This window comes from Geotrypetes seraphini, chromosome 7 (genome assembly GCF_902459505.1).
Source record: "Geotrypetes seraphini chromosome 7, aGeoSer1.1, whole genome shotgun sequence".
In the NCBI taxonomy this organism is placed as follows: Eukaryota; Metazoa; Chordata; class Amphibia; order Gymnophiona; family Dermophiidae; genus Geotrypetes; species Geotrypetes seraphini.
The window spans coordinates 150,659,314-150,674,082 of NC_047090.1; the positions used below are offsets into that span (position 1 = coordinate 150,659,314).

At 46.6% G+C, this 14,769-nt stretch overlaps 1 protein-coding gene across 9 annotated transcripts in view; it reads right to left on the minus strand.

Annotated features, from left to right (window-relative positions):
* ZBTB25 (zinc finger and BTB domain containing 25) overlaps positions 1-14,769 on the minus strand; it is a 66,476-nt gene that overhangs the window by 19,698 nt on the left and 32,009 nt on the right. For 8 of the 9 annotated variants that reach the window (XM_033951839.1, XM_033951841.1, XM_033951838.1 and 5 more), the window contains exon 3: positions 10,872-11,938. In XM_033951839.1, the coding sequence (XP_033807730.1) occupies positions 10,872-11,938 (1,067 nt within the window). Of the gene's footprint in view, positions 1-9,522; positions 11,939-14,769 lie in introns of those variants that run through there. The other variant, XM_033951844.1, reaches the window with a different exon arrangement.

Consider the following 14,769-nt stretch of genomic DNA (forward strand, 5'->3'; position numbering starts at 1 on the left):
TCAGCAGAAAACCTGAAGTCATAATGCCGCTGTACAGATCCATGGTGAGACCTCATCTCGAGTATTGTGTTCAATTCTGGAGACCACACTACCGAAAAGATGTGTTGAGAATTGAGTCGGTTCAGCGAATGGCTACCAGGATGGTTTTGGGGCTCAGGGAACTCACGTATGAAGAAAGGTTAAAAAAACTGCGGATGTACTCACTGGAGGAGCGAAGAGAGAGAGGGGACATGATTGAGACCTTTAAGTATATTACTGGGCGTATAGAGGTGAAAGATGATATCTTCAGTCTTACAGGGCCCTCAGTAACCAGAGGACACTCGCTGAAAATCAGGGGAGGGAAATTTCAGGGTGATGCGAGGAAGTACTTCTTCACTGAAAGGGTGGTAGATCATTGGAACGAGCTGCCTCAGAGGGTGATTGAGGCCAGCAGCGTGTTAGATTTCAAGAGAAAATGGGATATTCATGTGGGATCTCTAGGAGAGTAAGAATCAGGGAGTGGGTCATTGGTATGGGCAGACTCGATGGGCTATAGCCCTTTTCTGCCGTCAATTTCTATGTTTCTATGTTTCATGTCTGTGGCTATCAAAATTCCCCTGACCTTTTCTTTCTCTAACACGTTATTAATATTAACCAGGGGTCTCAAAGTCCCTCCTTGAGGGCCGCAATCCAATCGGGTTTTCAGGATTTTCCCAATGAATATGCATGAGATCTATGTGTATGCACTGCTTTCATTGCATATTCATTGGGGAAATCCTGAAAACCCGACTGGATTGCGGCCCTCAAGGAAGGACTTTGAGACCCCTGATATTAACCCATCATTTTCCACAATTGTGATATATTTTCCTGAGATATTCTCAATAGTTTTGAGCTAAAGGTTAATAGATCAAAATATGAATGTATTTATTTCAATGTCACAGCAGCATCACGAGCAGCAGCAGATAAAAAGCCTGTGGGCCCAATCAATCGGCCTAGATACTGGTCTGTGCTGCTGAGAATATAGCCCAGCTGCCAGCTGTAGATGGATGGCTGCTTTGGTATTTTACTCCTTATTCAAATCAATGCTTTCTATCTTCTTCTTTGAGAGTGAGCAGATGAATTCACAGGTTCTCACCATCACCTAGCACCCAGGCCCAGTGGCATATCACGGGGGAGAGGGCAGGGGGGCCAGGTGCAGCCCGTAAAGGTGCAGCTCCGAGCGAAGGCTAGCATCGTGGTCTGACTCCAGGAACTTCTTCCAGCAGAGGCAGCATTCAGAATTTGCTGCTCTGCTGGCATCAGGCCCTCTCTGCTGGATCCTGCTTTCATGGAAACAGGAAGTAGGCAGGACCTTGCAGAGAGGAAGGCCCAACACCAGTAAGAGCAGCAAGTTCTGGACACTGTGCTGCCAACTGGGCAGTGACAAAGAGAGAGATAGCGAGACAGACAGGGAGGGGGAGAGACATGCTGCACCCGATTGGGGAGAGGGAGGGAAGGAGGGAGAAAGAAGGAAGTCCAGGGAAGGGAGAGGAGACAAAAGAGATGCCAGACCATAGGGAAGGAACAGAGAGAGGGAGGGAAAGAAAGGAAGGAAAGAAGATGCCAGACCAGGGAGAAAGGAGGGAGGGAAAGGAAAGAGAGGTGATCAGAGCATGGAGAGGGAGCAAGAGATGAAAGAGAAGGGGAGGAGAGAGATGCCAGGGGGCGACGAGTCTGCCTGGCATTCTCTGCACACGATTGTCTCATGTGGTTCAGTCTATGAACCCAGGCAAGTAAAAACCACACAACACAATCACGTATGGACAATGCCGGGAAGACAATTACACACAGGACATCAGCACGCTGGATTAAAATAGTATTTTAAAGCGCTCCGAAGAGGTGTGTGGGGGGAACCCACCACTTTACTTAGAACTGTTGGTGCTCCTGTTGGGGGTGGGTAGGGGGAACCCCCTCCCCATTACAGGCAAAACTGTAATTTTTCCCCCCAAAATATGGAAAAAGCACTGTTTCCTCTACCCCCCAACATCCCCCGAACGGGAGCGTCAATAGTTCTAAGAAAAGTGGGGAGTTCCCACCCACACACCCCCTCGGAGTGCTTTAAAGATTGTCTGTCTGGCATTGTCCGCTTGGTTTAGTTTATGATCCATGCCACGGCATATGGGGAGGGAAGGGAAGGAGATGCCAGAATATGGAGGGAGAGGGGTGGAAGAGCATAAGGGAAGGGAAGGAGATTGAGATGCCAGACCATCAGGAAGGAAGGGAGGGATGGAAAGGAGATGCCAGAGCATGGAGGGAGAGAGAGAGAGATCCCAGTGTTTGGGGGAAGGCGGGAAGGAAAGGAGAAGAGAAATATGCCAGAACATGGGGGAGTGGAGACAAAAAGAGAAAAATGGAAGGGACAGAGAGAAAGAGGTAAGACGCTGGATAGAATGGAGAAAGACTATGAGGAAAACAGAAACCAGAGATGACAAAAGGTAGAAAAAATTTTTTTTTTTGTGCTTTAGAATAAAAAGTATTGTAGCTGTATTGATAAACATTTATAAATAGAAAATAAGGTAATCTTTTTATTGGACTAATTTTAATACTTTTTTAAACTAACTTTTGGAGACTAAAACCCCCTTCCTCAGGCAGTTGCGTACTAAGGGGGGTTACTAAAATATTTTTTATATGGGAGGGGAATTAAAAAATACTTGGCCCCAGGTGTCACATACCATATGTATGCCACTGCCCACACACACACCCCTTCCCACACCCATGACCATTTGACCTTTTTGCTTATTTAAATAAGGTCTGCTACCATAGTTTGGAAAAGATGCAAAACTTGCAGAGAGTGGGTCCCTTACATGCAACAAGAATGTCTTTAATAAATTAAAAAATGCATGTTGGCTTTCTGTGCCCTCTGAACCTGAAAAAGTGGTGAATCACTTTTTTTTTTTTTTTACATCTTAGAATGCATAGGAAGTGGGGGTAACTTGAATAGAGGTACAGTTGGCTGACAAGATAGGCCATTTCTGACTTTTTAGCACTCACCTTCCAAAAGATGAGCATTATAGTAAAGGAGAACAGAGGGACCCTCTTATTTCCAAGTAGCTTGTTTGCCAGGTCTGGAAGCCACTTGGCATTACAATTATTATATCAGAAAAACACATATGACAGCACTTAACTGCATGACACACCGAGAAGACTATATATGATACACAAAACAGAGCTCTGGCACACTCCAGTGTAAAATATATACACACGCAATCCAGACTTGTGGAGGCCAATTTTACACAGAACTTGGGAGATCAGTATTTTCTAAAGTACCTGGCAGGAGTTTATTTGCTGGTGTGTGCAGTGGGAGCGGCCATTTTAGAAACACACGCATGGCTAAAATGAACGGCACGATGCTGGTGTTTCCTTATGAAGTGGCAATTTGGCAACTTCTACATGTATTTGGTGCCACTTCCATGCGTAGCTACTCCATTTTAAAAACCTACACATGTAAAACCTGTGCAAGCCTCTGAGCAGGTGAAAAACTGATCAGGAAATTTTTTCCCCATACATGCTCAAACCACACTCCTCTGACGTACCTTCACGGTATAGATCTCTACATGCAAACAGAGGCTTTCTTTTTACATGTGTACACAATCCACGTGTATAAATGTCACTACTTACATAAGGTAAGTAAAAGCTTCTAAAAGAAGGGCCTTCAGCATTACTATAGGGGGGTTGAAGACCCGAATGTACAGTCTAAGGGCTGGATTGAGTAAGTGGTGCTCAAAATGCAGTATTGGGGGAAAAACGGTATTCCATGACAGGCTTTCTGGGATTGGCACGCTTTATAGAATAGCAGGTATGGCTGGGATCTGCGCCCATCTTTGGGTGCAAGAGGTTACACCAACAGAAACCAAGCAGAAATTCAGGTGTGCAAGCTGGGCGCAGATCCACACAATGAGGTGGGGGGGGGGCTGGCAAGTTCTCAGCCTGAACTTCCTAATTTATGAGTGTTATTTTGCCCCGTAGCTGAAAAGAGGGTGCTTATTTCATTAAGTGACAATTTACAAAAACGAAATTGTTTTTAACATTGTTTCAGATCATTGATTAAACCAGAGTTTCTCAACACGCAGTACATGTACCCTTAGGGGTTAGCAAGCCGCATGTTGGTGGTATGCGGCACTGCGCAAGTCTCCCGCCCCCTTCCTCCTTAATGGCCGCCTCCGGGGATTCCATGCCCTCCCTCCTGTCCGTCCCCCTCCGCTGAAACTTATGGGGATCCCATGCCCTCCTTCCTGTATTCCCCCCTCTGCCAAAGACAACCCGGAAGGCTTCCCTCTAATGTCAGAGCTAAGGTCAGAGGGAAGCCTTCTGGGTCAGCTGGGATCCCTGTTATCTCCTTCAGGGCCATCCAGCTGGGCTGCTCCTTCCAGCCTTCAGCCACACAGAGATGCGAGCAGCTCTTACATGTTGTACGTGGCTTACCCGGAAGCTTTCTCTCTGGCATCAGAGCTAACGTCAGAGGGAAGACTTGTAGGTCAGCCACATGCAGCGTATAAGAGCTGAAGGCAGGAAGGAGCAGCCCAGCTGGACGGCCCTGAAGAGAGCGAATGTGGCCCTGGAGCGAGCAAGTAAAGAAGAGAGGGGACACGATAGTGGGACAAATGGAGAAAGGAGGGGGAGAGGGAGCAACTTGGTACATGGAAGGGACACAAATTTGGGACAAAGGCTAGAAGGCAGGGAGGGGAGCATGAACTTGGGACACAGGAGGGAAAGAGGGAACAGAAAGGGAGAATTGTTGAGCATGAGTGTATGTGAGAGGGAAAGAGATGCTGCACATGGAAAAAGGAAGAGAGAGAGGAGTGAGGTAGAGATGCATGGGGAATAGAAGGATGAGAGGGAGAAATGTTGGATATGGTTCTGGAGAGGGAACAGAGGGACAGATTGAAGAGGATGCAAGGGGGAGGAATGTTGGACATAGTGATGGAGGGAGAGATGTGGCATGGTGCTAGAGAGGGGTGATAGAAGGAAAAACGGGCATGGGGCTGGTAGGAGTGGTAAAAATGCTGCACATGATTTGGGGGATGAGAGAGGGTGAAATGTTGGATGTAACAGTATATGGGGTGGGAGAGATGCACCCTGGATCTCTCTCTTTCTTCACTCCCTTTGCAGCAAGGGAGGGAATGAGAGAAAGATAGATGAACAGTGAGAGAGGGAGACATGTTGACAAAAGGGGTGGAGGAGAGAGGAAGAAAATTTGGACTCATGGAGGGACAGAGAGAGAAGTTGGTTGGGGAAGGGAATGAGGAGAGGAGAGGATGTGTGCAGGAGGCAGAAAGAAAGAAATATTGGATGCACAGTCAGAAGGAAGTGCAACCAGAGACTCATGAAAATCACCAGACAACAAAGGTAGGAAAAATGATTTTATTTAGTGATCAAAATGTGTCAGTTTTGAGAATTTATATCTGCTGTGTATATTTTGCACTATATTTGTCTATTTTTCTATAGTTGTTACTGAGGTGACATTGCATATTTTAAAGTCATCTGCCTTGACCTCTTTGAAAAAAATTTGAATATAAATGATAATTAACATTTTCTCTGCGTACAGTGTGTTTGTTTTCTTAATTTTGTGGTTACCATTATGTATTGATAAAATTAAATTGTGTGTATATGAAAAATGAATGGAAGAAATTGCATTACAATTAGTACTACCGTGTTTCCCCGATGGTAAGACACTGTCTTATTTTTTTTGGAAGGCCAAAATATGCTCTAGGGCTTATTTTCGGGGGGATGCCTTATTTACCCTTTCATGTCCCCTCTGTATCTCTATCCTTATTCAGTAGGTCCTGCTTACCCTTTCTCTTCTTTGTGTCACTATCTCCATTTTCAGCTTTCCCCCCCTTTTCCTTTGTTACTGCACCCTGTAGCTAGAATCTTTCCACCCTCCCTCAACTCCGGCCCAGCCCAGTATGAAATATTTCCTTTTGTTTCCCTCCCCTCTCTCTTTCTCTCTCTCTTCTGCTCCCTCACCCACGAGTCCTGCATCTGGCCCTCTCCCTTCTACCTGCACCTGGCAACACCCCCCTGCTCCGCGGCTCTCTTCAGCAACTTGTCAGCAGCGGTGATCAAGACAAGCTACCGACATCGAGGCCTTCCCTCTACGAGTCCCCCTTTGTGGAAAAAGGAAGTTGAAACAAGCGGGACTCGCAGAGGGTAGGCCCCGACGTCAGAAGCTTGTGTCGATCGCTGCTGCTGAGTTGCCGAAGAGAGCCGCGGAGCAGGGGATGTGGCCGGAAGCAGGTAGAAGGGAGAGGGAGATAGGAAGGCTGTAGATCTCAGGAGCATGACACCGACCCCGGCCAGGATGATTTCTTTTTCAGGCGTGCATCTTACAAGTCCGGCGTCGCGGCGGGAAATAGCCATGCTGAGCAGTGAGCTCAGCACTACACAGATGAAAGCCTTGCTTGCTGATTGGTCCGGCGGCACGGCCGCCGGACCAATCAGCAAGCAAGGCTTTCATCTGTGTACGTGCTGAGCTCACTCAGCATGGCTATTTCCCGCCGCGACGCCGGACTTGTAAGTTGCATGCCTGCGTGACACACTACCGGAGCCACGGCAAAGGTGGAAAAGAGCCGCATGCGACTCTGGAGCCGCGGGTTGCCGACCCCCACAGTAGACGGAGGGACCACACGGAGTCACCCACCGTACCACCCGATTCGGGTAAGCGCAGGTATCGGTGGGTGGCTTATTTGCGGGGGGGGGGGGGGGGTGCCTTATTTTACAATTTTTTCTAAAAAGGGGGGGCTGTCTTATTTGATGGCCCTGCCTTATCATCGGGGAAACACGGTATTATTATGGGGGTGGAGTCCGGGGTGGAGCTTGAGTGTTGCACTCGGTTGATATTTGTTAAACTTAGGGGGTACTTGGCTTGAAGATGAGAAACTGAATTAAACCACATCCACGTCATTCTATTCTTGGTTGGGCTGAGAACTTTTCAGCACCCCCCTCACATTCTAGAACAGTGCGCACATTTTAAGGTAACCCCCCTGACCTGGCCATGCCCCTCCCATGACCACACCCCCTTTACAGATCTGTGAGGAAGAACTTAGGCACTGCTCTAGAAATTGGCGAGTGTTTTCATGTGGATCTGCCATTTCTGCCTCCTTTTGGCACCTCGCAACTGTTAAAACACTTTTCCATGCTAAACCCAGAAAGAGCCATATATAGAACTTCCTCATAAATATCACCCACTAACCCAAGAATGATCCGGTTCAGAGCCTTTTTACTGTTCAATGAAATGGTAGCTGGGCGCAAAAGTTTTGAAAACTTTGCTGCTTGGAATCCTCTTGTGCACAGGGAAGGATCATCTCTTATGTGTTTGTGGGTCCAGTAGCACAAGAGAAATAATAAGCAGTACTAGCAGCAGAGCCCTGGTCTATTTATACTGGTTGAGTCATTTGCCCCTTTCACCTACAGTCATTTAAAATTTTACAGGGTTCTAAAATCTACCATACAGCAAACAGATTTATTGCCTACTGGTCTGGCAAAGTTTGTGCAAGACTCTACTGCAAACACTTTAAAGAATGTTAAAATATTTACACAGGGATGAAAAAGCAGCTGTCAATGGAAGCGGTATTCTTCTAAAATATTACAGTAATAAGACTTCTTAGGAGGTGTGGCCTGGGAGAGGCTGAGCCTACTGAAGGGCTGAAACTGGTTTGAAATTTTGGACATAAGCACTAAAACACCAAGGATGTACGGTCAGATTCAAGGACCACACAAGCAAAGGACTTCCAGAGAGCTGGCAAGCAAAATTAAAAAATTTTGGAACGCAACATAAACGCCTGTATAAAATTCCAATCCATATAATTTTTAAAAACACCCCTCCCCCCAAAAAAAATAAATAAATATCTGAGAAAAAAAAAAAGTGCTGCAAATGGTTTTAGTGTTTGTATGTGTGAAACCACATATAGGGGTCCTTTCTCTAAGGAGCGCTAAATCGGCTAACGCACCTTAGTGAACACAGATGGACTATGTAACTTTCATCCAATCCTTAGACCTGGCCCTTGGCATTTTTACATAAAAGTACAGTATGGGGAAAGATATTCAGCCACCACCTCCGTTTTTTCCCCAGACAGTTAGTGTCAGGCCATGACGTACTTTCACACTGAGATTTTGATTCAGGGAAGGCAATCGTTTGATTATATGTATTGCAGTTTGTTCCATCCTTATTTACCATGGACCCCTGAGGAAGGCGTGTTGTCCGAAACACGGACCGTGTTGGGTCCCTAGGTTGGTAATACGTTTGTATAATCACTGCAATCCTTTTTTGGTACAATAAATATTGCCTGTATCTTGTACACAGTCTGCAGTTTCCTTTTTGTTTTCTGCTTTGCTACTTGATATACTGCAGACCTCGTTGGATTTTTTGTTGTGTTGTTGTTAGGCCATGTCCAAGAACGGGCATTAAATATTTGCATTTATGCAGCCAGCTATCACTTGCAGCAGTGACTCGTAAACTGGTAGCTGCGGCTCAGGGGCATCCGGAAGTGGGCGGACATTGACGCGATGGCATCACGTGCATCTCGTCAACGTCTGCACATGCGCGAAGGCCCTACAGACAGGGCCCTGAACCGCCAGTGAGGGGTGCTGGATGGGAAGCGGCGCCGGGGAGGAGGAGAGGCACTGGAGCCGGCTGACTGCCTACAGGATGTGCCTCTCCTCCTCCCTGACTTACGCAGTACGGTGCAATATTCAGCACTTAACTGCGTGCACAACACCGCATAAGGATGGATCACATAAAATTTGGTCCCGATTTGGCCGCTTAACTTATACAGTTAAGTGTCAAGATATTCAGCACTGAACCGGACTGCCCACAAAATAACTGGTTCTCACTTAGCTGTCTGTGGTACTAAGGGGACAATTTTGTAAGCGATGCCTACCGCGGGTCAATCGTGGCTAGCAAGGACCCTAGATGCCAGATATGTAGGCCAAGGATTTACACGCAGAATCGTGGCCAGCGGCACCACCCCTAGACAATGCCCTCTTCTGAACTTCAGCGTCATTAGGTGCCATGGACCCATGCGCCAGCCCCATAGGGTGCCTATTTTTTAAATGAGTTTTTAATAAGATTTGCCGCTGCTGGGTCAGACCAGTGGTCCATCGTGCCCAGCAGTCCGCTCAAGCGGCGACCCTTAGGTCAACGACCAGTGCCCTATTTGAGTCTAGCCTTACCTGCATATGTTCTGTTCCATTAGGAACTTATCTAACCTTTTCTTGAATCCCTGAAGGGTGCTTTCCCCTATGACAGCCTCCGGAAGAGCGTTCCAGATTTCTACCACTCTCTGGGTGAAGAAGAACTTCCTTACGTTTGTACGGAATCTTTTCCCTTCTAACTTTAGCGAGTGCCCTCTCATTCTCTCCACCTTGGAGAGGGTGAACAATCTCTCTTTCTCTACTAAGTCAATTCCCTTCAATATCTTGAATGTTTTGATCATGTCCCCTCTCAGTCTCCTCTTTTCAAGGGAAAAGAGGCCCAGTTTCTCTAGCTTCTCATTGTACGGCAACTTCCCCAGTCCCTTAACCATTTTTGTCGCTCTTCTCTGGACCCTTTCGAGTAGTACTATGTCCTTTTTCATGTACGGCGACCAGTGTTGGACGCAGTATTCCAGGTTGGGGCGTACCAGGGCCCGGAATAACAGCATGATAACCTTTTCAGATCTGTTCGTGATCCCCTTCTTAATCATTCCTAGCATTCTGTTTGCCCTTTTTGCCGCTGCCACACATTGCACGGACTGTTTCATTGACTTGTCTACAAGTACTTCCAAGTCTCTTTCCTAGGGGCTCTCTCCAATTATTGCGCCACTTAAAACCAATTAAAGCACATAAGCTAGGCACAGATCGGCGTGATCTTCGGCGCCTTTTTGAGAATCCAGCCCTAAGGGCCAGCTTCTATAAACGGCACCTCCTGTGGATCAAAAGTTAGGTACAGAGTTGCAGAATTGCACCTTGTGGCACTTAACTCGGGTTAGGTGTCAAACACTTAGGCGCCGATATATTAGGTCCGAGTTTCCTTGGCCTAAAATACCAGCATTTAACACAATCCACGCCCAAACTCCGCTCACTTTCCCGGTAGACACCAGTAGGTGGCCTTGGTGTAGAGTAGACGCCTACCCAAAAATTAATTGGTTTTTAATGGCACTGTTTAATTAACAGCGTCAACTGAACCAATTAAAATAATTAAGTTAGGTGCATAGATCAGTTAGGTTTCTAACAGCAGGTGCTTTTTATATAATCAGGGCTCCAGGGGTGTCCAACCTGCAGCCCCATGAAGTATTTTGTGCGGTCCCGAACGAGAGCGATGCAGTGTTTTCCTCTGCTGCCCCCGTGTGTTTACCGTCTTGCCAGCTCCCTCCTTTGTCTTGCTGCAACGTTTGTGCGGCCCCAGAAAATTTTTTTGCAGCCAATGCGGCCTAGGGAAGCCAGCTAGAAGTCATTTCTGGCCAGTTAAATTGCTTTGACTATCAACTCCCCCCCACCCCCCTCAGAGTATGTTTGGATTAATGTATGAAATGAAATGTGAAATCCAAAATCTCCCACTAATATCTCAATTGCTAAATGTTACTATGTATTCCTTCCCAATACATAGTCCTAAGTTTTATGCATAAAACAGATGTCAAAAACTAGAGTGTACACCCCCCCAATGCATTCCAAAGAAAGCTGTTAGTTGGGAAAAAAAGAGACTTGTTAAAAAAGTCAGATAAAGTACAAAGAGCAGTAAGCAAAACCAAAGAAAGCGCAAAAAAAAAAAAAATTAAAACCATGAATGTTCAGTGGCTGAAGTGCAGGAAAGAAAATATATTACTCGACTAGCACAGTATCAATATTTTCTGGAGGAAGATCAGATTCATACACACCAGGTGATTCAAGGTGATCTTGAGAAAAGCTGGAACTCTTCAGGGCACCATCGGACAGGGTGTCATAATAAGGCTGAAATTTCGGAGCCACCTGATTGCCAAACCTTTGGTATCTGCTGTATCTGTACGGTTTACCTTTGTGTGTGTACACGTGTTCTAGTAACTGGCTTTTTCGCAGAAATTTGTGACCACAGACAGTGCAACTGATTTTCCTCTTTCGAGAGAGAGAAAAGTTACAGTTCAGCTCCACTGGCTCAACATCTTTGGATATCAGCGATAGCTGGCTGAACTTCAATGGCTCAAGGCTGCCACGTCCAACATGGTCGGTTGGCTGCTCACTACCTAGCCGGTGGCTCTCAGCGCTCTCGCCACTTTCGTGCACTTCTGCAAGATCGCTGCTCTCCAGGATGGAGGCTGGAACGCCAAACGGGAGTGACCCTGAAACATGAGTGTGCAGGTGTTCGCGGAGACCTCCTCTTGAATCAAAGCGCTCTCCACAGTACTGGCAGAGGTGTCCTCTGATATTAACTTTAGGAAAATGAGGAACAGTCAGCTCTGTAGCGGGGGACAGGTGAGTTAGAGGTGCCATAGGCTCAGGATCACATTTCTCTTGTTTTATGGACACCACTGGTTTCTGGAGCTTCTCCGGTGTCTGAACAGCCCCACTCACTTGACTGGGAAGATGGGAAACCTGCTGATCTGGGTTTACGCCTTCCAGTCCTATAGCTAGAGAAAGCTGGAGCTGGGGGTGATCCCCCTGCTGAGCAGATCTGTTCCCACTGCCCCCTGGAGGATTTTCTTTAGCCTCGCCACTCTCCTTTGGTGTTTTGTGAGCCGTGGATATCTGAATTCCATACAGATTTGAGGACTGGATGGCATCGGGGGGCGGTAACTGGTCCACGTCGGACGCAGCATGAGAAAGGAAGCTTGCGTGAAGAAATCTAATCCCTTCCTCCAGGCGGATGTGGTCCACCATCTGCTTGGGGCCTCTTCCCGTATACATGATGTGCAACAAGTAGCTGAATATATCGGGCTGGATATCTGTTGGCTGAATCTTTATACATTCACTGTTAAAAAAAACACAACAGTAAAAACGTCACATTCAGTGAAGGCAATAACTATTATTGTTTTAACCCTGCTTGTGGCAAATAATTAAACATATCCCACCCGACAGTCAGTGGTATTTAGCTGGCTGAGAACCAATCGTGGCCAGCTAAGCAGCGCTAAGCTGGCCAACTGCTAATATTTAGCGAGAGATAACTGGCTAGCTCCCGCTGAATATCCCGGCAACTGACTTGGCCAGCTACGTCTACCATGGCTGCATTTACACCGGAAATTCAATGTCAGTGGTCAGGCAGGGCCCCAGAATTCAATTTCCAGTTTTGCCGCAGGTCCATCGTCTTGCGTGGTTTAGTATTTTCTAAGAAAGGGGTGAGTGAGCAAGCTTTACAGACCAAGGGACACGTTGGGGGCTAGGCAACAAGGGAGGATATCCCAGCCCCCAAATTCCATCCTGAGGATGGCGGGCAGAAGTGATTTGCTTTTGCTGCTATGAACTGTAGTCGATCCACCGCTGTTCTAAAACACTCTATTATATCAAATTTAGAGCTGAGCACAGAACATAAATATCCCCTCAGTCACCCCGGAAATCATCTTTGCAGGCTGGTCAAAAGAGCATCCAGACTGCCTCTTTTCAAGTAAGCAGTCACTGACACGGCTCAGGACTTCTGCAAGAGAGAGACTGAAGGGGGTTATGTTGCAGCGAGGCAGACCCTCTCTTCAGCAGCAATACTCAGAGCAGTGCCCCAGAAAAAGCATTTCAAAATTAATCCTCAACAGGTATCAGTGTGATGAGAAGTTCACCTCGCACCCGTTCCCTTCCTCTACCCTTATGATTAGGGGGAAAAAGAACTGTAAATAAATACTGAAGGGGCTATTTTCTTAAGTGTACCCAACCTTAACTAAAGAAGAAAAGGTGTTTTGGTGGGTGGTATGGTAAAACCAGGTGTTTCACAGAGAAGAGACAGCCAACAGGAAAATCTTACCCTATATATGTGCTAACATAAAAACATATTATATATCCCACAAGAAATTAGAGGCTGATCAAATTTATTTTGATTACAAAACTGGCCCAAAATCCATGTTCAGCCTTATTTTGGTTTCAGCCAAGAATTGCTCCTGCCCATGCCAGTTCTAATCTTAAAATGATTGCCATGCACACGAGTGATTGGGGACGCTCCTATGCCCACGACCTACTAACGACGAGGCAGGCCTAGGAGAGGGCTGCCACCAGCAGGTGAGTCTGAAAAGAAGCTATTTTTGGTTGTCTGAGGAAGGAGGAATTGGGGGGGGGCAGGACCGGTTTAGTTTTTGGCTTGGGTTTCTGCTGAAATTTATTTTGGTCACAGAAAGATTTGGTTTTAGCAGACACCAAAGATCCTGTTTTCAGTTGGCCTCTACTGGAAGTGACATGTATGCCTCTCAAACACCCACCCTGTGACAAGGCATGGCATTTAGGAGAAGTACTCTATTGCATTATATCGCATCAAGTTTCAGATTTATTGAACTTGATTAATTGTCTAGAGATAAACTTTCAAGGTGAAGTACAAACAAAAATAACAACAAAAACTATAGGTCTGAAAAGAACGCCAATATCAATATAGGATAGAAGAGAAAAAGATACTGCCTACTCATTGTGGCTCCAGACTCCAGCTTATGGTCCCGATACAACTAAACCAAATGTATGAGCAACTAGTTCAAGGGTCAACAGTAAATGCTTCCTGAAACAGAACGTTTTAAGTAATTTCTTGAAAAGAGACAGGGAGGGCTCTGAACGCAGGAACACTGGAAGCTGGTTCCAGAGCTCAGGGCCCTTTACGTTAAACGTGGATGTCCACTAAGTTGTCAAGGAGACCTCGTGGAAAGATGGCACCATCAACAAATGCTGCTGGGCAAAATGAAGGGATTGAGGAGTATACGTGATTCAACATTGGGATAGAAAATCTGGAAGGCCAGTATGAGAAATCTTGTATCACATCTCAAGACTCCCAAGGGAAGCAATCATGTCACCGTGAAATGACCAGTGAAAGAGCGGGCTTGCTCCAGGTTTCCATTGGTGAACATGCAAACAGTGATGTAAAAGAGTCCCCCCCACCACTACCAATTCCTCCTCTTATTTCATATACCTCATATATAGCACAGTTACTTACCGTAACAGGTGTATCCAGGGACAGCAGGCATATATTCTCACATGTGGGTGACGTCATCTACGGAGCCCCAGCGCGGACAGCTTTTCAAGCAAACTTGCTAGAAGTTTCAAGTTTGCACACTGCACCACGCATGTGCTAGCCTTCTTGCCCACTAGAGGGCGCATCCCCACCTCGTGGTCCTCAGTTCCATATCATAGCAAAGAAAGCCATCCCCGGGGAGGTGGGCGGGTTGTGAGAATATATGCCTGCTGTCCCTGGATAACACCTGTTACGGTAAGTAACTGTGCTTTATCCCAGGACAAGCAGGCATGATATTCTCACATGTGGGTGACCTCCAAGCCAACCAAAAAAGGGCAGGTGGGAGGATGGCAAATTATGAAAACAGATTACGTAACACCGACTGGCCAAACCGGCCGTCGCTTCTGGACAAAGTGTCCAGACAGTAGTGGGAGGTGAACGTATGAACCGAAGACCAAGTGGCAGCTTTACAAATATCCTCCATAGGCGTAGAACGGAGGAAAGCCACAGAAGCTGCCATCGTCCGGACTTTATGACCCGTAACACGACCCGCAAGCGGGAGACCAGCCTGAGCGTAGCAAAAAGAAATACAAGCAGCTAACCAGTTGGACAAGGTGCGCTTTGAAACCGGGTGTCCCAAACGATTAGGATCAAAGGACAAAAATAATTGA